Source organism: Colossoma macropomum, unplaced genomic scaffold (genome assembly GCF_904425465.1).
Source record: "Colossoma macropomum unplaced genomic scaffold, Colossoma_macropomum, whole genome shotgun sequence".
Taxonomy (NCBI): Eukaryota; Metazoa; Chordata; class Actinopteri; order Characiformes; family Serrasalmidae; genus Colossoma; species Colossoma macropomum.
The window spans coordinates 18,989,553-19,013,128 of NW_023494803.1; the positions used below are offsets into that span (position 1 = coordinate 18,989,553).

The window sequence follows — 23,576 nt, forward strand, 5'->3', positions numbered from 1 at the left end:
CTACTTCATAGCACAACCCACCTACAAAAACTGTCAGTCCTATAATAATTCTGTTGGCTAAAGGTCATTTTAATTAAAAAAAATTATTTATTGGTGAAATTGTATGAATTTTACCTCTAGATAAGAGACAACTACTACTACTAAATATGTCTGAAACATGTACTGTAGCAGTATTTTCAATCTTGCTTTTTTCTTTTTTTTTTATTGGGTAGTGTACTCTGTAGATTTGAACAGAGCAAAATGCGAGACTTTCACCGTAAAAGTAACTTTGAACTTTGACCTAAGGCCAGTGCTTATCTGGTCATCCTTGAACAGCAAAATCACCCTGATTTAAGTTTGTAGACTTTGCCGGGTCAGCATGGTGGACTGTCTTTGTGGAACACTGGTCATCCAGTTGTACACCATCTCATGTTATCCACCTTTACTTTTTCCCTTTTTTAAATGAGACCTAATTTTGCAGGGATGCTCCAAACAGCATACACCAGAGAATTTATTGTATGGTGAAGGTGCTGTTACAGAACTAGAGCCTGAGGTGGTAGGATACAGTTTTTCCCATTACAGAAGAAGGAAAAGTAAAGAGAAAAAAACAGCAGAGATAAGCAGATAGCTGGTTTTCTAGGTGTGGGTTTGTGGGTGGGTTTGGTTTTGTCGCTACACTTATGTGCATAACTTCAGAGTCTCTGGCTCTAGGTGACAAAGAGTTCGAACATCGAGATCAAAAAGACTGTAAGTGTCATCCTTTACTTTTCATTTTTCTAAAATGTGAACTCTGTTCCCACACTGAGGTTCTGGACAGAAGAAATACAGCTGGTTTTATACGCTAGAGTACAATAGTATATGCAGTAAGTGATGCAGGGTTACAAGCTGTGATATACATTTTAATTGCCTTTGTCCATTTTTTTTTTTGTTTTTTTTGTTTTTTTTGTTTTTTTTTGGCTTCATCTACTGTAGGTGTAGTTAGCTTATGATGCCCTATAATGTTAATGATGTGTTTTTACACCTGCAAATATAATGATTACCAGTTAATATAATGGTACATAATGAATGACAATGGGTACTGTATATGACTGCATACGACATAACAGTGGACTAGCAAGCAAACTTGCGTTTTCTTCATCAGGACATAAATACATGCACATACAATAACTGACTCACTTTCAGAATATCCCCTCAGGGACCATATCCACACACAAAACTAAGCAGATGTACGTTCATGTCGACTTTCTGGAATAAGAAACATGCTTCTTGTGAGTCTGGCTTCTTCACTGGAATCTGTGGAAACTCATCATGGATTCTATTGACTTTTAGAGAATGGTGTGCATTTGCTGATGAGTTCTTCCGATCAATGGATCTTGTGCACTTTTTGAACAACTATTGCTCCTCCTGAGGGGTTATGATCATGAAGATGAACTTTAAGTGATCACGTCTACTAATACTTTTGAAGTAGTCTCTATACCTCAGAAAAGTTAACGACAGCAATAGGCCCATGTTTTTGTGCATTCCTGGGGTTGGAACAAGAGCCAATATGAGGTGAAGGAGTAACTGATTATTTTGTTTGCATCTGTAAATATTGTAATCCAAATGAAGTCTTTGTTAGTGGTTATTTTTATTGTGACAAAAGGAATTAAAGAATGAGACAACAGTGAGCTTTTCGAGTTGTGTGGATGTAATGCTCTGCCTCTTTAGAGGCTGACTCTGTGATGCCAAAAACTATGCACAAAGTAATTTGAACCCTGCACAAACAGTGATCTGAACTGTACGGCTCGTATGCCTGAGTTGGAGTGATTAGGGCTCTTTTGCTGTCATATTTAACAAAAATACAAAGTTAACTTGATCCTCCCATGCCATGATTAAAATGAAATTCTGTCTTGCTTGGAAATACCATGGTCAGACCCTTAAGGGGGTACTCTAAAGGAGAGCTTTTGGTCAAAATCATAACCTAGCTAATAATGAATTAATGTAACTGTAATTTAACAGAGCTAGCCTCCTAACTCAGCAGTTTCTAGCTCTTCTAGTAGTTGGTCTGTTGGCAAGAACAGAGGACTGTATAAAAGCTGTACAGTATAATTTTACAGTCAAACCTAGATGGGGAAAAAATGTTTCAAAGCTCATATTATATGATGCATTTTGATGCAAACTGAGATGAGCACAGTTGCTAGTACCCATGGAGTGAAACAGAATGGACAATAAAAATACTGCAGAAAGCCCTTTATTACTTAACTATTTTTGTGTTTAGTGTTGCTGGTACTAAATCGTAGCTGGTGCAGACAAATCGCTAAAAATGCAAAATTGCTTTCTTTTTAATGGCCTAGATCAGCGTTTCCCAACCCTGGTCCTGGAGACCCCCTGCTACACAAACTGTAGTGTCTTCCATGCTGTCAACCGGGGTGGCTAGTATAAGTAGGCTAGAGGGGCTAAGCCATCCCTCTCTTTCAAAGAAAAAAGGCACCAAAGTAAGGTTTCCTTTTTTGGCAATAGCACCATCAAAAAATCCTAATAAAATAAGAATTGCCAAAGATGGGGCTGATTGCAACCAGCCCAAGCTGTAGATTCACTCAGCCAATCTTTGATTCTGTGTCAAGTGGTTGTGACGTACTAGGCGGAGGCCCCGTAGAGTCGTTATCCTATTAGTCAGATACAGACACATTGTGATTATGTCATTACGTGGTCATGTTTCATGCAGAAACATTTTAATTTGCTTCACAAGAAGCCTGTATTCATCCAATTTTCACCATTGCAAAAATGAACATTTCCAGAAAGGGACTCTATGGGTTTTGCAGTGTTATGTTTGAGGCAAACTAACAGGGCTGCCATAACAGCAGTACACAGAGATGTGAAGCTTATAATATAGTCATTTAAAGCTCATAACTGCTTGTAACAGACATTCAGGGAAGATATATTTTATAATTTGTATATTTCTGCTTTACAGAATCCTAATTATTTTAAACTTCACCCTTGTTCTGCTTGTGTTATAGCTGGTATATTAATATTTAAACATTTAAGTGCAACCAGTAGATAGCTAGACAGCTGTTTCATTGTTTTAGTGCTGTAGCTGGAAAGTGGCTCCTGATTGAGTGTTTTTTTTTTTCAGCCTGAACGAAGCTCAAATTCCAGTCTTGTAGATCAGTGTTGAACTCAATATTTCTTTTGCTCCTCACTCAGTCACATGGTACATTCTTTGAACATCTTTTAATTAGTTTTGTTTCACATTTCTAAACCTCAGTCTGTTTGAATAAGGTCAGATGCATCTGTACAGTGTAGGGCTGAATGATTTGGGGAAAGTATATAATTTCCACTTTTTAAAATTAATTTTGTGATTATTTTCTATAAATTAAGCTTTTTTGGCCAAGAAAACCAGCATATCCACCTCTTGTAACTTGGGGCATCAACGGTGAACATGCCAGTTAGTTGTAGGTGTGTTGTTGCGTTTACAGCATGCAGATATTCTGTCATAGATGTTCTGTAGATGTTAAGCTCCATGTTATTAGATTAAATGTCCCAAACTTAAGGCATCATTGTTGATAATATAAGATCTAATTAAAATTGCAGCTTTAGCGATATGAAAATCGCATGCTTTCAAATTGTGATTTCAATATAAAGACTTAATTTTTCAGCCCTGGCACAGTCAGAGACATCTGGTGCTCTAGACTTCTATACGTGTGGATTCGCTCACAAATGTGGCGGCACAGCACAGCATAAGACTGCACCATCACATGAGTGCTGATTTCCATCATCTTCAGTCTCTTGAAAATGATGTGTTGGCTGGCTGTGACATGGCAGCCATCAATAGCTTCAACTGCCACATTTATTAGGGGGGGATCCAGCCCATGAAAAAATTGAGAAAATAATTGCATTTAAATCTCAATCGCAACATTGGTCAGAAAAATCAGTTACATATGGTATATCATTATGGCATATCCTGACACTTTTAACAGCACATTATTACTATGGTGATATGTCATGACCACCACTGCATGTAACAGTTATCAATGTATTTAAGCCAGGATTTTTCATGATGTGCCTAATCGCACATGTATATGGATCATTATACCCAACTGGTTCAAAGTCAGAGTTAAAAACAAGTTTTGGACTAACTGACCTGTGCTTTAGACTTTAGATACCCTAGTGGAGATAAAAGTAACCTACCAAATCCTTATTAAGTAGCTTTTCTGTGATGAGACTGAAGCTGTTTCTCTTACTGTTGGTGAAGTGTGTGATAACCTTTTAAACTACACCCTGGTGGATGTCCAAACAAGTCTTTCCTTGGATTCTGATGCCTACACTGATGGTCGTGTTGAGATATGATTAGAGCACTTGGTGGTGCTGGACTTTGATGACTGCTGTACATTTAAAATGGCTCTTTAAGGGTTCTTTAGTAAAGAAAAGAAAATGGTTCTATATAGAACCATGAACACTCAAAGATACCACAGCAACCACCAAGCAATCACCTGGGGTACCACACCAACCACCTACTTTTCAACACCTTAGCAACCACTTAGGATACCATAGCAACCCCTAACACAAACCCCTAGTAACCACCAGAGGATACAATATTAACCCTCCTAACACCCTCGCTATACAGAGGAATTGCACAATCACTTTGCATTTTCTTAGAGAAATGCAGTTTTCTAGTTTTTACTCTTACATTACATTGATGTCCCCATGTTTTATTATACATCTACTTATGCATTTTAGTTATTGATGAATGCATGAAATTGTATAAACATGTTTTTGTAATATATTAGCTCTAGTTACATGTTTCTAAGCCATTTTGGTGAACACTGATACATTATTTAAAACCAGCAGGTTATTGATGGATAACCTAACTCACTTGTTCACTCAATCTCTCGCATGCGCAAGCACACATCTTCCCCCCACTCTCACATTCCCTCCACTGAATGATCTTTTAAATGGCTCTCTGTTGGAGGCTCTACACACTACCAGCTACTGGATCCAACCCAGCTCAGTCAAGCCCAGGACTCAGAGGGCCAGATCATGACAGCTTTGGGCCAGTTTACCAAAGGAGCTACCTGGGAGGAACTCATTCATACATGCATCCAGGCTTTTGGTAAGTAAAGTCATGCCTGTTTTGTGTTGCTGTTGATACTGGGTAATGTAAAGGCCTACTTGTTTCATTGTTGCTTGATACTTCAGTTTTGATCTAAAATGTATTCTGTTTATACAAAGGGGACAGACTACATTCAAACATATTAAAAATAGTAAGTAGTTTACTGGTAGCTCTGACTGTTCTGTGGTTTGGCTTGTTTTACATGAGATATTATCATATTATATATGTCAAGCATTATAAAGTAGCTTTTACATTAAGTCCTTCTCACTGAAATCTTCACATACGAACATTGATACCTGTTTAATAGAATCACCTGCTTGATTTTTTTTTCCCACTAAAATGGAAGAAAGAAAGAAGATTAGGAAAAAAACATGACTCACTGCTAGTATTGCTTTTCTTTAGGAGTTCGTGACACCTTTCAAACATAATTTCAGATAATGTTTACAGCACTTCATCAGAAATAAACAATGTGAGATGTTTTACAGCACTGTGCAAAAATTGGAGACCACGCTTCATTTATTTAATCTAGTCAGAACAGCTAATAAATACACATTATTCATTTTTCAGCACCATGTTAACAGAATATATTTAACAGAAAATTACAAAGAAGCCTCAATAACTTAATGCAACAAGGTTTTCAGTATTAAGTGTGTCCATTCTTTGCATTTCTTACAGCCTCCTTTCCTTTTTTCTGAGACTTGTTTTTGAACAAATTGTCTCAGGACAGAGTGACTACAAGAAATACATTTAAATAATGTCAAAATTAGGTGAAAAAGAGCTTATTAATAACGTTATCTTTCAGAAAAGGAAAACATTGTTGTTGATAACATTGTCATAGGGTTCAAAATGTGTAATGATAAGTCCAGCTGCTCCTTTCTCACATCAGAGAGTTACGCCAGAGACCCTGTGGTTCAGAGTCCCTTTTGAAATGTGAAAGAATACATCAGGGCCATATGAAGGATTACCTGGATGCCATTCTGTTCAGAAAGGTCACTTCCCCAAATGGGGCCCCCTCAGATGATGGTCAGCCTTTGAGGCTCTTAGGGGGCCAGATCAATACAGTGACGCCATTCCCTGCCCCCCCCCAACCCCACACTTCACAAGCTGAGTGCAGAGAAAAGTGAATTAAATGAACTCAAAACAATAACGTGACACATGCATGTTGACACATAGGTCACATGACTTGAGCAACATTAAAGATAAATCAACAAATTAAAATTCACTTGATTTTTCAAAATGTCTGCATAATTAAATCATTAAGATGTAAACAAAGCCATTCAGAGTGGGTTTAATGTGAAAGGCTCTGCTCTAGAGAAGCTTACCAGTGATAGGAACCAGACATCCAAAGGTTTTGATGCCTCTGAAAGCTACATCACAGAAAGCTATTACATGAAATTACGTTACTTTGCCTAATATCTGAAACATTGTTTTATGATGCTTTTGCCGTAAGGTTTTGGCCTAAAATGCCTTTTTCAAAAGCACATTCATGGTGGTGAGGTACTTGTAGGGTGCTGTAAGGCAAAATAGTCTCCAAAGAAAACTATTTGAATTTACTACTATTGCACCATTTTTGACATTACATATAAAACCTCTGAAGGTAGGTTTACTGGCTGTTTTGGATAGTAAAAAAATGACTATATTTGTGTTGTAGACATTGTGACCCCTGGTTCCCATCACCACCACTGTGCAGAAATCAGAGTCAGTAAATTTCTCTACAATGCACCATTTCATCAAACCACTCTGAATGACTTTGTTTACATCTCAATAATTGAATTCTGGAGAATGTCTGAAAAATCAGTCGAATTCACTTTAAATCTGCAAGGAAAGTAATTATTTATACATACAAACATGTCCATATATTGAAAAATCTATACATTTCATTCATAATATTTACTCTCTGCCTTTCCCTCTACAGATGCTGATGGTAATGTTTGCCACAGCAGCCATTTACTGAACATCACTCTCACCATGCATAGACTACTGCTGTCCTCCAAAGAACTGCTGAACAAGCTGGTGGTGCTATATCCTTTCAGCCATTAGAGGTTTTCTTTGTTTAAGTGATCTGTAAAGCTATTTATCTGGACAGTAAATGTTTATTTGTTAGACAAAGTGGCTGGAGTCAGGAACCAAACCTGTGTTCTTCTAACTGTATTCTTCTTACTAACATATTGATAATTTTACTGAAAACAAAACATGAAGAGTTTCATTCCAAAATGCAGTATATTCATTTGTAACAATTCTGGATGTACATGTAAAATGGAAAACACATTAACTAACATAATTAATTATAACAATTATAACATAGCACTGATACTTCTTGTATGTTTTAAACCCATTCCAACAATGTATATCATGAAAAAAAATAATGTTCTATTTTGCTTTATGGAACAAAACCCTTCACATTCTTGTTATGGTACTTACTTATACTGTTCTTACACTCACTGGCCACTTTATTAAGTACACCTACTACCTTATATCTGAACTCATTGCCTATTTTATCAGGTTTCCTTATTGCATTATGTAGTTCCACAATTACAGACTATTTCTCTGCATAATTTGTTCGGTTTTCTTTATCCCATTCATCAGCTGACCCCCACAGGACCACCACAGAGCAGATATTTGGGAGGTGGATCATTCTCATCACTGCAGTCACACTGATGTGGTGATGGAGTGTTAGTGTGTGCTGTGCTGGTATGAGTGGATCAGACACAGCAGAGTTGCTGGAGTATTGTCTTAACATCTACAAGTTGGACCAACAAGGTAGGAGTGTCTAGAGTGGACAGTGAGTGGACACAATGTTTAAAAACTCCAGCAGCACTGCTGTGTCTGATCCACTTGTACCAGCGCAACACACCCTAGCACACCACCACCACGTCAGTGTCACTGCATTGCAGCCTAAAACTGCAGATAAATGTCATTAAAATTTGTTCCCTGTAGAGGATGTGTTTATAAAAAACATGTATTTTCACAAGGGATCAGCTTTTACATATGTCAACGTATGTGTGAGAATGTGAGAGTGACTTTATTTCAATGGATAATTAGGGCCCCTAATTATGGACCCCCGCTGATGACATCCTGTATAAATGAAAATAATGCGTGGCCATGACGTATTAACGTGTGGGAATGAGATCCTAATGTTGGCCACGACTTAGTAAGGCTTGGGAACAAGATCCTAATGCGTGTCCACGAGAAAATTAAGTTGTGACCACAGCTTAATAAGACAGATCTCATTCCCATGCCTTACCAAGTCGTGGCCATGACTTAATTATCTCGTTGCCATGCCTTACTAAGCCGTGGCCACGCATTAGGATCTTGTTCTCATGCGTTAATACCAGCATGGGCTCTGTTCCTAAAACCTGACTGTTCTGTTCTGCTGATTTCTGTAGTTCCAATCTAACAATAGTTTAAAACTAATGTTCAATCACAGTGTGAGATTTAAGCACATCTAAGCAAATCACAAAAATAATCACACCCTTTAAAATAACAGCTCACAATCACATATACAATAATCCCAAAGGCAAGATACCTTAATTCACCTTTAACAGTAAAACATACCAACAATCACTGTATCAGAGCAGAAGAAGCACAGAGAGCTTCAAGATAACACTGCAGCTCTCTAAGACCTGTAGCTATTAGTGTGTTTGTACTTGTTCTCAACTTCTTGGCTGTTTTTTCTTAACTTTTATCTCTTACCTTCAAAAATACACTGGAGGATGACAAGTCTGCAGAAAGTCTGAAAATGTGCTACTTCATTAGGTAAGTATTGCTCTTCTCTCTGAAAACAGAGAATACTCAGGAAAACGAGGCCCTCTGATAAGCTAGACACAGCTATTGAGGGGTTCGTTTGCATGAATGATAAACGACATAATTTAAAAAATGAACTGACTGTGGTGTGTTTAACACACAACGCTGTCTGAACCCTAAACATGTTTTGTCACAAAAGCCTTTATTGTTCATTGTCAAGGTGTTTCAAGTTCACGTTTTACGGCAAAACAGTCAAACGCCAGTGATGTTCTCGAGCGGAACTTGATAAATCCGGTCAGCCAATCAGTGAGCAGTATTCGGGTCAGGTGACGCAACACTGCCGCCAACTGTTTTAGGCGAATTCTCCCTACAAAGTGCAGTACTAGGTCTTAAATAATGATTACTGCATCTAAACAGTGCACAGTCTGTCCAACAAAGACCCTTTTTGGATTCAGCTGTGTGTGCACAATTTCATACTGGACATTGGAAAGTGTAAAATTTGGGTGTAAAGGCCAAAATCGCATGGTGCACTATATAGGGAGCAGTGAGCCATTTGAGATTCAGCCTTAGGATTTTCTGAGGTATGATCTCATAGATGTTTAATATTGCCTAGTAATGGGCTGTATTTGTTGCACTTTTTAGCATTTTACCTACTTGCTTTATGTGAAGGCTAGTTAAATATTGCACTTAAAAGAAACTTGTATCCATTACATAGATTTGTTTACCTCTTAAACATAAAATTAACTTTGGGGTTTTCTGCTTTCTGCATAATTAATTAAAGGGGTTTTTGAATGGTGAAATAGTTATTTAGACTGATGGAGAATGTCTTGTGTAAAGTTCTATATAGAACATTTTTGAAAAGGGCTCTATACAGTTAAATTCTGTTGTTACAATCTACAGCATAGTCTCCAACAGTCTGAAGAACACTTTCACGATGCAAAGAAACTTTTAATCATGCAAAGGGTTTTTTTAGTGTTCATAGTTCCATATAGAACCATTTTCTTTACTAAAGAACCCTTGAGGAACCATCTTTGCAAGTGTGTAGTTAATTCAGCAGTTTGAACTACCTTTCACTTAGATCCTCAACATTAAATCAGAAAATTGCAGAAGCAAGGAATGTCACAAAACATGCTGTTTAGAAATGACATCTTGATTATTTATCTCTATTGTGCAATGCCTCACCTGTTGTAGGCCCAAGAACATGTACCCTTAAATGCATAACTAGTTTAGTTACTACTGATTCATTTCATGACAGGAGTTGAATAAATTAAATTAAGAACAGCCTGGATATCAATTCACATCAACAAACTGCAGGCATCAGTTTTGAGAACCTTGTGTCCTGTGTTAAAACTTTTGGACACGACATGAATATACGACAACGGCCCTGTCTGAAAATTCAGAGACAAAGGCAGCTCTGAAGAATACAGACCCAAATCTTTATTAGCACCATATGTATATCATACCTGTCAACTCACTGTGTCTTTTATCTACAGGTACTGGATAAGTGAGTTCTGGACTATGTTCAGGTTGCACAGCTGTCTGGCAGAGTCATTAGAGCAGTTCAGGGAGCTTATGAGAGAACATGGGCAAGAGAAGCTGTGTCCTTTACTGCAAACTAAATGGACGTAAGTATTATGATGTTAACCCTTGTTTCTGCACAATGTATTGTGACTTTTGTTTGCTGTATAGACGTTTACCAGTTAACCCTTTAAGACCTAACCCTAAACTGAAAAGGGCGTATCTGGGTCTTTATGGTACATGTGTATATTTTTGATTGTAAATTGTTGATCAAGTGTTCTATGTTTTATGTATGCTAGTATTTAATTCACCACAGCTTCCTATGTACTTACAAACCCTGGTATGATTTAGGGGTGACAGAGAATGGTCTCGCAAAGCCAGTCAGAAAATCAAGGCCAGTAGTAAGAAGAGGAAAGTGTCTCTGCTTTTCGACCATCTGGAGCCGGTGGAGTTAGCAGAACATCTCACTTACTTGGAGTTCAAATCCTTCTGCAGAATATCTGTGAGTGGACTATTCTTTGGTAGCACCTTCACAAGGAGTGGCCATAATTATTGTTTTCCTTAACCAGCTGATTGCAGTGACTAGGAGACCATGATTAAAGTGGGTCTTGCATGATTTTTTATAATGATGGAGTCGAGCTGATTCGTCCTCTTGCAGTGACGTTGATTTCTACGTTGTTTACCAGCACTCAGAAAGGCTAATCAGAATCAGAATCAGAAAGGCTGAGTGAAAAGGCATTTTAAAAGCATCAGTTTTTCATGTAGCATTACATCTTAATGATGCTGTACTTGTGTGGCCAACAACATTTCAGGATTCCTTGATATTTTCCATTTCGAGAATTGCTCGTCTTATGTATCTTCCCCAAATAGGACAGTTTGGCCTTGTAAGTCATTACTAGGAATACAACATATTTACATAATTACTATTGAAATAATAAGTCAATTTTTTATTCCAGTTTGCAGATTACCAGAAATACATCCGAAATGAGTGTTTGACAGAGAACCCTACGATGGAACGTTCCATTGCGCTGTGTAACGGTATCTCCCATGGGTACAACTCATGGTGCTCAGTCGACCAACTGCTCAGCTCCGGGCTGAGGTTTTCACAAAGTTCATCTATGTTGCGCAGGTAACATGCTCAGCATATCGACAATATCACTCGCAATCTTTGTGTTTTACCAAACATAATACATTTATCCAGTGGTTCTCAATTCTGGTCCTATAGCACTACTGTCCTGCACATTTTAGATTTTCCTGTGCTCCTTACACACCTGATCCAACTAATAACCAGGCCTTCCTGAGTTGAAGTGGATGTGTTAGAGCAAGGAAATACTCCAACATGCAGGGCAGTGGTCAGGCACATACACAGATACACCACAAGGGGGCTTGAGCCCCTGTCGTTTTGCCCTCAGACCGTGCAAGTGTCCTCTTGGTCGGTGTGTATAATAACTGGGAATAAGAGCTTTTGGGTTGGCTCTTTTAGGTTTCATGAGCTTCATCGCACTTTGGCACCCCCCCTGGTGAGATTTCCCCTCAGTACCTCCTGTCCGCATTCATCACCCATCACCATGGGTGATGAATCCCACTGATAAAGGAAATCCCACTGATAAAGCACTGATAACCACTATAAGACAATTCTATAAACTGGTTATTCTGAACAACAATCAAACGTTATGTCGGCAGTAAGTAACTTACTAAAACTGAGGGTTATTGTAAAAAAAGCAGGGATTTTCATAAGGCTCTGTCAAGCTCTTTCCAGTTTGGAGTAATAAGTGTAGTGGGTAATAATATAGCCCTGAATGCTGCTCCAGGACCATGATTGAGGATCACTGTATTTGTCATTAAACAGTCGTATAGGCCTATATTATAACAATAGTACATTATAATCTATACTCAGCATTGGTAGCCACTGATGTTTTATCTCAAAGATTACTATGTTTTGTTTTTTTTTCCTTTTTCTTAGACTGCTGCATCCTAGTATTTGTACACTGGTCATTTTAACAAAGCTGTTTTCCTGCAAGTGTTCTAGGCAGTGTTCACTAACAGGCAGTACTCTTGAAATCCTCACACCATCCCAAATACCAAGCCACTGTCTGTATAGTTTTTGTTGCAGTGTTTCTCCACTTAGTCTAATTCATTTCGTTCACCAGCTGACATTGAGGTTTTTGTTGCAGAACCTCCAGCAGATGCAGAACTTTAACACACTAATGGCGGTGGTGGGAGGCCTCTGTCACAGCTCCATCTCTAGACTGAAAGACACTTGTACATATGTGCCAAATGAGACCACCAAGGTATGTGTCTGTTTTAGCAAACTATCATAATGTTGTAACGGTTCGTGAGATTTTTCATTGACGTGGATACTATAATATGTTTCACGACTGTAATTAGGGGTGCATTGTGATGTATCGTTATGAAGATGACCATTCAGTTGCATCCATGTGTAACTGATTAATTTATACACAAATACACCATTTGCTATTTCTACATGTGGTGGTAATACGATAAGAGATTGATCATAGGAAGGGAGAGAACTCTGAGAACTTGGGCTGGAGTTCTGAGTGGTTTCTGCACTGAAACCAGACCCTTGATGATGGTGATGATGGTGATGTGATGATGATGATGATGAAATTAATTTTTCTTCTGTTATAATTATTTTCTTCTATTATAGGTGCTGTTCAGTAACAGCAATATAAGGGAAATAAATAAATAAACGTTAAGAATAGTCATTTAAAACCATATGAAGCAATGACAGATTGAATTGAAAAACAAACACAAAAAAGAGGTAGAAATGGAATTTAAAGATGAATTAAAGACATGCCTTTTCCACAATTTCTTAAGTGTGTATTGACCTTTACTGTTTAATAAAAGGTGAAATTAAGTACCACAGTTTAGAAACATAATAGAAAATAGAAAGAGGCCTCTCCATGTTTTCTGTATTTTTTTCTCTATAGAAAAATGTTTTCTCTATAGAAGGTATTTGCAGAAAGCCAGCATCTGCAGACTTAAGGTCACATCTTGGAATGGAAAGGTATAATTGCTTGTCATTAGCATAGCTTAAAAATTGTTTCTTAAAAAAGTTTCTTTACCTAGATGTAACATGTGGAAAAGCAGGAGAATAGCAAAGGCCCTAAAACTGAACCCTATAGGACCCCACAAGAAATGTTACTAATTGATGACTAATTGGTTACTAAATGAGGACTGAGAAACTGGTGGTAGGGTGCAGAAACTTCATCTCGGAAAACAGAAGGAAGAGCTGGAAATTTATATGACATTAGACTGGTAGGAGCAGGAGATTCAGGCATGGTTCTCCTACCAAACCTTTAGTTATTTCTTAACTCTTTAAGAAAAGATTATATTGATTATAGTAATATTTGTTCAAGTTTGTTTAAATTTTTGACCAAAATGGGAAAAATGGACTACTCTTCATTTATTTATGTATTTATTGTTTGTCTGTATTCTGCTACAATTCAGTGCATCTTTATAAATGATTCTGAATTATGCCAATACAAATTGGATTGTGGTGAAATTGAGATGAAATCATAATGCACTGAATTATTTCCAAAAGAATCATAAGTGAATCACTGTGAAGAGGTTTACACCCCTAATTATAATGCTTTCCTACAGTTTAACTATTGTTACAAACCTGTCTCTGGGGTTGTTAAAACTGAAGATTTAAAAAATATTGACTTCACAGACTGGCGTATGTTTAATCATGAGTCTGAAAATTCTAGTTTATATTAATATAAGGGATGCATTGGCACTAATACTGACGTTGGGTATCAGGCCGATACCGTGCTCATTTACTCATACTCATAAAACCTCACCAATATCAACATTCAGATACCAGATTCAGATCACAACCGCCTTCCTACAGATGGAGACACATAGGCCAGACCAAACGCAGGTGTAAAAAGTCAACATTTCCTACCAAAGTCCACCTATGCTGACTTTACTCTTTTTGACTGAATAGAATAGTGAGGTATAAACGTAATTTTATAAAATGTCTTTGTGAAATAGGCTGTAGAGAGACTGTACTGTCCTACCTTTGCCTGGCTTTTAGCTTCAGTGCACAGTGTTAGCAGCGCTGCTCAGTATATTTTGCTCAGTACTTGGTACACAGCGTGTTATTTTGAATAAAACAGCTTTATTTGAAATTGTTCATGGACAGAGCTGTCTGTTGAGGCTGCGTTTCACATAGGCTGTCAGCATTTCGTACAGTCTAAGTGTATAAATCGTAAGCTTTGTCTTTCATAGTGGTTTATTCAATGTATGGTGTGAGTCACCAAAGAACAAGATCTTTAAAATACGTTTATTTTAAAAAATATGGGGTAATATTACACATAGAAATGTACCATACAAAAATAAATGTATGTAAATGTATTTACTAAATACATTTGAAAATGTATGAAAATAGCTCAAAATACTTTGTCTAATGCACTTAGACGAATACCTTTCGAAATGAGTTTGTATTCCAGTATCTAAACTTTAAATATTAGCAAATGAACCTGTAACATGGCAAAAGCAAGTGTTGTGTAGGTATTGATACACTGTGAAAATGCAGTACAGTAATTGGACATCTTGTTTATTTGAAAAACATTTTGTGTGAGTGTCTTAATACAACCCCATTTCCAAAAAAGTTGGGATGCTGTGCAAAATGTAAATGAAAACAAAATGCAATGATGTGCAAATCATTTAAACAATACATTTGAAAATAGTACAAAGACAACAAATCAAATGCTAAAACTGAGAAATGTTATTGTTTTTTGAAAATCATATGCCCATTTTGAATTTGATGCCAGCAACACATTCCAAAAAGGCTGGGACAGGAGCATGTTTACCACTGTGTTTCATCACCTCTTCTTTTAACAACACTCTGTCGTTTGGGAACTGAGGAGACCAACTGCTGTAGTTTTGAAAGCAAAATATTTTCCTATTCTTACATGATACAGGATTTCAGCTGCTCAACAATTTCGGGGTGTCCTTTGTCATATTTCTCATTTCATAAAGTGCCATATGTTTTCACTGGGTGACAGGTCTGATCTGCAGGCAGGCCAGTTTTAGCACCCACAGCAACTTTTTTTACTACAGAGTCATGCTGTTGTAATATGTGCAGAATGTGGTTTGGTTCATTACAAAAAAAAAGGTAAATACATTTGGAATATATATATATTTTTTTATATAGGTAGATATTGGTGAGGGCTGAAAATCATGTACTTGTATTTGATCTAAAAGAAATGGTATCGATAATTAATAATGTTAACATCAGTCCTGTATCATTTTTGGAACACATGATTTGGAGTTAAATCGCTCAAAGATGTTGGTGTTGTTGTTCTCCACAGGTTCTGAATGAAATGACTGATCTCCTCTCATCATCTAGAAACTATGAGAATTATAGGCAGATGTACAGCAAGTGCACGGGCTTCAAGATCCCCATCTTAGGGGTTCATCTCAAGGACCTGATTGCTGTGAACGAGGCCATGACTGACTACGTGGAAAACGGCAAGATCAACGTGCAGAAGCTTCAGGCACTCTATAATCACATCAACGAGCTTGTCCAGCTACAGCAGAACCCACCTCTCCTGGATGCAAACAAAGACCTAGTTCACTTACTGACTGTCAGTACTGTCTTTAGTCATTACACTATTACAGTGAACAGTTATAGGTTATGGGCTTAGGGGTTGCATTTTGTTTCCCAATATCAAAGTTTATATGGATAAATGGAGTCAGTAGTTTAATAAATTAGACTACATAGGCTGCAATCTGCTTTATCATCACCAGAATTAACTACTACCCAGTGGTATAAAAAAGTTATTTCATGTAATGTTTTAATTAATTAATCAGGTAATTAAATATTGTATAGTCTAGATGTAAATCGAGCATTTTAAGCTAAGTGTTGTCAATTACAGACGTATAAACTAATTTCTGAAGTATTCTGATAATCTAACAGTGTTTACTCAAAACATTTCCTTGTAATTTGGGGCAGTGTGACATACAGAAGTGTCTCATCTTGCAAAAAAGAGAACTTTAGAATTTGATCCTACTTCTTGTTCAAACTAAGGGTATTTTCCTAAAACTCCTCTAGAGCTTGATGTGCAGTGTTTCTCATACCATAACATGAATTCATGAGATTAAGAATGACCAAGAAACATCTATTTGTTCTCCCATACAGCTGTCTCTTGACCTGTATTACACTGAGGATGAAATCTATGAGCTGTCATATGCAAGAGAGCCAAGGAACTACAGAGCTCCTGTGAGTGAAGGTGCAACCAGTATGTGTACAGCTATAATAAAACTGTACAGTGTATAGCATCTTAAAAATGCATGTATATATACACAATACAGTGTATTACTTCATGCATCTGTTTTCTTTTTTTATTCCACCAGCCAGCAACCCCCTACAGGCCTCCAGTGGTGGTAGACTGGGCTTCAGGTGTAGCTCCCAAACCCGACCCCAAGACCATCAGCAAGCATGTCCAAAGAATGGTTGATGTATGTGGTTCATCACCCAAAATAGTCAGTTCTTTGAGTGTCCTCTGGCTTCGAACAGAGGCCCTTATTGGTTTTGAAGGCTGTTTATATTAATATGTGGGTTTACAAAGAGGCTGTTTTTGTTTTCTTATTAGAACAAGAAATGTCTTATAAGTATAATACATGTTGATTTTGGTCTTGTTGTCTTTTCTGGCAGTCTGTATTTACAAACTATGATCATGATGGAAGAGGCTTCATTTCCCAGGAAGACTTTGAGAAAATCGCCGCAAGCTTTCCTTTTTCATTTTGTGTTACGGACAAGGATAAGTGAGTGTCAGATACAATTGTAATTTGCTGCCTGCTGTGCATGTGAACATGGAATCTTTAATGCATGAAAGCAGAGCCAATGCTACAAACAAGTATGTTTAAAATGACAGATGCTAAATGAGGCCATAATTACTGTTGATGAAAAAAAATGATATTGAAAGATAATTTATGACTAAACTACATTTTCAAGGATACGATTTAATTTAGCTACATGGAGTGATTTGGGCCATACAGGCTGTTAGACATTAAGCTGTTACAGTTCACCTTGGAACATGTTAACATCACCATCGACACCATCATTTTAATTGGTATAGCATCCTACACAAGTTCAGAGTCATTTTTCAATAAATGTATACAGTTGTGAAAAAGTGAAACAAACTGATTACCTATAGTTATCAACGCTACTAATTTAAGGAAACCTGTACAAATTTCCCAGATCTCTATCAAATTTGGGCCTGATAAATCTCAGTAAAGAAGACATTACACATGTTGAAGCCCAGGACTTTTACCAGAAGGTTTGCTTTCATAAATGATCCATGGTTACACCTGGACCGGAAAAGAAGCTGTTTCACCCTTTTTTTTACCTTGATGTATCTTCACCACAGAGATGGGCTCATCAGCAGGGAGGAGATCACAGCCTATTTCATGCGGGCCAGTGTTATCTGTTCCAAACTTGGCCTGGGTTTCTCTCACAACTTCCAAGAGACCACATACATGAGGCCTACCTTCTGTGATAATTGCTCTGGATTTGTAAGTCACATTCACACACATTAATGGTCATGTAGCATCCTAATTTAATGACCTTGCTGAGTCCTGCTGTAATGTGTTTGTTTTTCCTTTCATAGTTGTGGGGCGTCATTAAACAAGGATACAGATGCAGAGGTGGATATTCATTCCTTTAATATTAAATACCTGCATAGATAAAACAGTAGATGTAGCATGATTGACCCTTCACTAAGCCCCTCCCATAAATACCATTTAATCCAATCGTAGCTTAGCAACTGTAACTAGGACCAGGCACCTCTGACAAGCTTTTAGAACTTTACAATATGCAGCAAGGTGGTAAGTGTAAGATCTGGATTAAACAGTGTGGAAAACTGTATTATCAATAGATGGCTTCATATTATGAACTCTGGATCAAGCTGATATTCTCTTTTACAGAAATGAATAGCATTTTGGAAAATCGCAACTGTTGTGTACTGTAGTAAACTACAATACTCCAGAGCCAAAATGTCTTGCCATTTGGACATTTTTCCTCTGAATGTCACTGGATTTCCTAAATTATGAGTTTGTTAAAGAGTGTAAAATACAACTATTGCCACATGCAGTCTATCATTACTGCGCACTAAACTGACACAATAAGACTAGCAACATGATGTTTTAGGCTGCAGTTTAAGGAGCTGGTGTTGGTAAATATATTGAAATTTAATAGTAGATTTACTTTCCTATGATGCACAGGAGTGTTAGCTTGCTTGAGGATGCATGTAGCATTATTCATATTTTGACTGCTAAATGATCTTGTAATTCAGAGAATCCAGTGACACTTGACAAAAGAATGTACACAGCACAAAACTTTATGGCTTTGGGGACATTTTAGTTTACCACAGGATGCAACAGTAGCAATTCTGAAAACACTATCGTGGAGAAAATTCGTTTAGGCCCAGAGCTCCTAATGTGGACATGATGTTGAGAATGACGCACGACTTTAGAGAGTCTGTCAAACCCAAGAAAAAAAATCACATGTAGCACATAGTAAATTATCTGCTCCAAAATACATGGCTAAGTTACCTAACTGGTATATCGCTGTTGTCGGAAAAAAAAACCTCATATCTCCATTTATTGTCATTTTTCAGTTTTTGACACAATTTGAAAGTGCATGTTGTCCTTTACATTGTGTGTAAATTTCATTTTCATGAACCAATAGAAATGACTCAAAATGACATGGCTGACGTCTGGTTCCATTGACTTACATTAAAATTAAAATGTATTTTTTCCTTCTCCTGTAAAGTTACCGTTTTAGAGATACAAGGTTTTCTTCCGACAGCAGCGACATCTTGCTATCTAACCATATAACAGTTAGCTGACTAGCAACCCTTGCTTTCTCAAAGTCTTTTTTGTTATTGTTAACTCTTTGGATTTGGATGTCATTTTAGCACTGATAATGAAATTAAATTAATATGATAGGTAGAAAAACATTCTAATTGGCAGTGTCATTGTTGCATTTTGTAAATGTGTATTGCTGCTTGCTAGCTAGCTTAGCTAACAGAGTATTAAATAAGCCAATGGGTCATACACACTAAACCTTACTCTTAAAATGCATATAATCATACACAGGCTTATATGTCTTTCAGCAGTGGAACAATGCAGACAGACTCACTAGTTTTCACTTTTGACTATGATCTTTAGGCTTTAACCTGTATTTTTATCCTTTTAGTCCTCTTGCTGAGAGGTATGATATTATTTATGTAACCTCAAATGTGTACAGGGAAACTTGTATACTAACTCCTGAGATTTTGAATGTATTGCTTTAAAATAAGTAAGAATTTAATATGGTAAATCATCTATCCCTGCCATAGGAAACTCCTAGAGCTCACATGCAAGGCTCGAAAGCTTGTCAGATGTAGCAGCAGGACCTAAGGGGGGTAGGGCTTAGCGCAAGGCCAATTCACAAGGTCTAACAGCTTTATATCATGTCTTTTACTTCACCTGATGCTCTTGATTCCGATTGTGCAGATTGTGGAATGAACTGCCATAAATCCTGCAAAGATCAAGTGGCATTTGAGTGTAATAAGAATGCTAAAACCAGCAGCAATGCAGAATGGAGCCCCCCGTCTAATACTACAGACACCACAGCACCTGGAGTTCACGATGGTGAGTTTGCACAACATTTAAAGCAATAAAAAGAACAAAAAAACAATTAGTATTCTATTGTGAATTAAATGGTAAGGACTAAAAAAATGATATGCTACAGAATAACTAGATACACCTTGAGGAGTTAGTCCACATCTGAACATTTTTAGTTTAATTTTGTACTGATTTCAGGACTCAAAACAATTTTTTTTCTTGTAGTTTTAGATGAAACACAGTTCATATACGCATGTGATGCTCCGACAGACAACGTTGAGCGGCACAAACAGTTAAGCCCAAGTTCTGCATCATATAACAATCCCTCTGTAGCAAATGCACTGTCGAGGACCTTTACAGTGCACAGGAGTACCCAGACAGAGGCAATTTCAACACCCAGCCTACTGCAGCCCACCCTACTGTCCCCCAGCCCCACATCACTCACCCCCTGCCCCAGCCCTGTACCTCAGCGGAAACGAGCTGCCCAGAAGACCTCCACCACCCTGAACCCTGGAGAGGAGAACAAGTCAACCTATGAATCTTTGGAGAAGGTTGGTGGTGTAACGTAATGAATTCAAATGACAAACATCTATCCTTATCAGTAATAAGTAGACCTTGAATTGTAATTCATAGGGTTTTTATGAACACTAACTGTATCACTCTGGTGATATGATATTGTCTGTATTTCTTATTGTTAACTCGTAACCAAATAGTTAATAATAGGCCAAAATTTGCTGAAGAAAATGTTTGACTTGTCATTTTTACATATAGTATAGTATTGTATCTCCATTTTTGACATTTTTCAGTTTTTGACATAATTTGAAAATACATGTTGCTCTTTGCAATGTATGAAAATTTCATGATGAATTAACTAAAAGAAATTACCCAAAATGACTTGGAAAAAAGTCTCATTCCATTACATGACTTACATTCCTTCTCCTGTGAAATTACCATTTTGGAGATACGAGGTTTTCCTTCAGACAACAGTGATATATATATATATAATATATATATATATAATGGCAGGTCAAGGACAGCACACTTAATAAGAATAAAGATATTCATCATCCAGGAATTTATGAGCACAGATGGGTCAAGTCTCACCGCTTTACAAAAAAATGCTTCAACAAATAACCCAACAATTTAAGAACATTGTTCCTCAATGAGCCAATGAGCAAGTGCAATGATTTTAGGCGTTTCACCCTCTACAGTGCCTGCAGTCCAGACCTGTCTACCACTGAAAACATGTGGCGCACTAGAAATTGCAAAATATGACAACAAAGGCCCTGTGCGGCTACACAGCTGAAGACTTTTATAGCAGAGGAATTCTATAATTGCTTCTTTCATTTCTTTTAGTAATCCTTGTTATGTGTGTTTGTGTACTCAGGAGAATCAGTCTCTTCTGAAGACCAATGAAGGCCTCCGGCGGAAGCTGAAAGAAGCTGAGCGCGAGATGGAGATCCTAAAGACGCTCCTGAAACGACACACTCTTCGCCCAGTGGAGGAGGATTCCTCCTCCTCCTCTTCCTCTTAACCTGTTTGTTGTCCCCTTAAAACACAAGACAAGGACAATTACTGCAAAGTTGGACTTATGGATTAGCAAACTATATTAATCAATATAAAATAGTCTTGAATTAAGTCCAAAGCCATTTTATTTAGTTGACCGTAGGGGAGTTTGAAATAACTTACAAATTCAGTTTTATAGCAGACGCCTCAAGTATTGAATAACACTGTTTAGATATGTGTGATTCTATGAAGATCAAGTTACTGTCATTATTTATTGTGATGACCTCTGTTTAGGCTAACTGTAATTTGGCCGACACCTAGGCAAAATTGCATTTTTTTTTTTTTTAAAAAAAAGCATGTTTTCTTCTTTTTTAGCAACTTTGCTTATGTTAACTGTAGATTGTTTAACTACGCTTTCCCTAATAGTCCTAGAAAATAAAATGCTACTGTGAAATTGTGTGTCTGTAATAATTTTCAGTGTCTGGTGTGTTAGAGCGGAGAATTTAGGCGGCTAGTTTTAAACACAGCTTAGTAATCAGAGATGGCATTGATATTGGTATTGGAGACTGTTTCAAGGCAGTTAAAGGATAGCACCTAAAAGTACCTGTCATTGAGTTTAGAGCATGAAAAACACTGCCAAGGGACAAGACTTTGTGCATCTGAGCTTCATCAAGATCGTGTTTGATAACAGCACATGCCCTGTGCTGGTTTGGGATCTAGAGGAAGGTAAGATGACTACAATTAAACAGCTCATGGTGGCACTGCCTTCTATTGTGCTCTGCTGACATACCTTTGAATGAAAATGCACACCCCAAGCACACGTCCAAGATCAAGAAGGCCAAGTCACTGAGGGTTCTTTAGACTTTATTCAGAGAGATTCTGGAACAGTGAAGTTACTCATTGGTGAATGGAGAGTTCCAGATTACTGCTAGGAGACCAGCACTGCTCTATAAGTTTTGATACATGTGAGTTTTGTACAGATTGTGATTCATAACAACAACACATGTCCTGTCCTCATATGGAATCTACAGGCAAAACAGGAAGAAAAAAACAGATGAAGAAGAAAGAAGAACGGACCACTGCTGCAGAGACAGATAATGACACATGAAACACTGGAGGATCAACAACAGAACCAAAGGTTCTCTTCAAGGTCCCTTGAACTGCATTGATGTATCCTACCTTACCAGGACAGATTTAGACTCAAAGAATTTTTTTACCATCAGGGTACCAAAGAATACCACATCAGTGAGAGGAGAGGAGGGGAATCACTGCCAGGAGCTCGCCACCTCCTGCTGGGAAAGGGTTTTTACTTTTCACTATGGACACATGCACATCTAGCACACTTTTTTTCAGTTTACAGCAATTTTGAATGAATTTATGGCTGCATTCCAGAGGCTTTCTTAAGAAAAAACTTGTGAAGGTTCTTAACACAAACACTGAGAAGTTTGTAAGAATCTTAAATGCAATTCTTAATTATTTTCTTATGAATTTTTAAGAAAATGTTCACTGTTTTCTTATGTATGCTATGTTGCCTTTTACCATGTACCATAAATGACACAAGATATTATTTCCGTTATTTAGTTTAATCCACTCAGAGTACAACAAAATGGAGGAAAAACATCAAACCAAGTGTTCAAAAAAATTAGCAAACAAGAACTAGAGGTACTGGTGGAAGAAACAGCCAACAGGTAAAAAAATCCTCATTGGAAAATATGATAATTGTGGGGTGACAGACAAGGGTGGACAGGAGTAGCTATTAGTGTATTAGAGTAGCTAGTAGTGTCTATAATAAATTCAGATAAATTTAGAACTCGTACAGCCTAAGACAAATGAGAGGTTTTCATAAGGTTAAGAAAACATTTAAGAACATAATATTTTCAAAAATACCACTTGTTCTATTCTTAAGAAAATAGTTAAGAAAAGATAATTCTTAAGAAGTTATTTGAAGAATAACAATTTCTCATAACCTTTTTCTTAAGAATGAAGTTAAGAGAAAATACACTTTTAAGAAGATTTTATTTCTTAAGACGCTTTCATGAATCTGGCCCCAGTATTTTAACTGGACTGTTCTGTTCTGGTCACCCAGACAGCTTTTGTTCAA

General features: G+C 37.3%; 1 protein-coding gene across 1 annotated transcript; it reads left to right on the plus strand.

Moving 5' to 3' along the window:
* The first annotated feature begins 4,981 nt into the window (after positions 1 to 4,981).
* On the plus strand, positions 4,982 to 21,772 carry LOC118824094 (RAS guanyl-releasing protein 1-like). The gene is given in 17 exon segments (XM_036594030.1): positions 4,982 to 5,068; positions 6,984 to 7,089; positions 8,762 to 8,824; positions 10,306 to 10,437; positions 10,682 to 10,832; positions 11,287 to 11,374; positions 11,377 to 11,459; positions 12,505 to 12,621; positions 15,670 to 15,945; positions 16,500 to 16,580; positions 16,715 to 16,819; positions 17,016 to 17,125; positions 17,731 to 17,875; positions 17,971 to 18,007; positions 19,859 to 19,996; positions 20,201 to 20,520; positions 21,357 to 21,772. Coding segments are annotated over 17 exon segments (2,172 nt in total). The 5' UTR covers positions 4,982 to 4,995; the 3' UTR covers positions 21,504 to 21,772.
* The last annotated feature ends 1,804 nt before the right edge of the window (positions 21,773 to 23,576 follow it).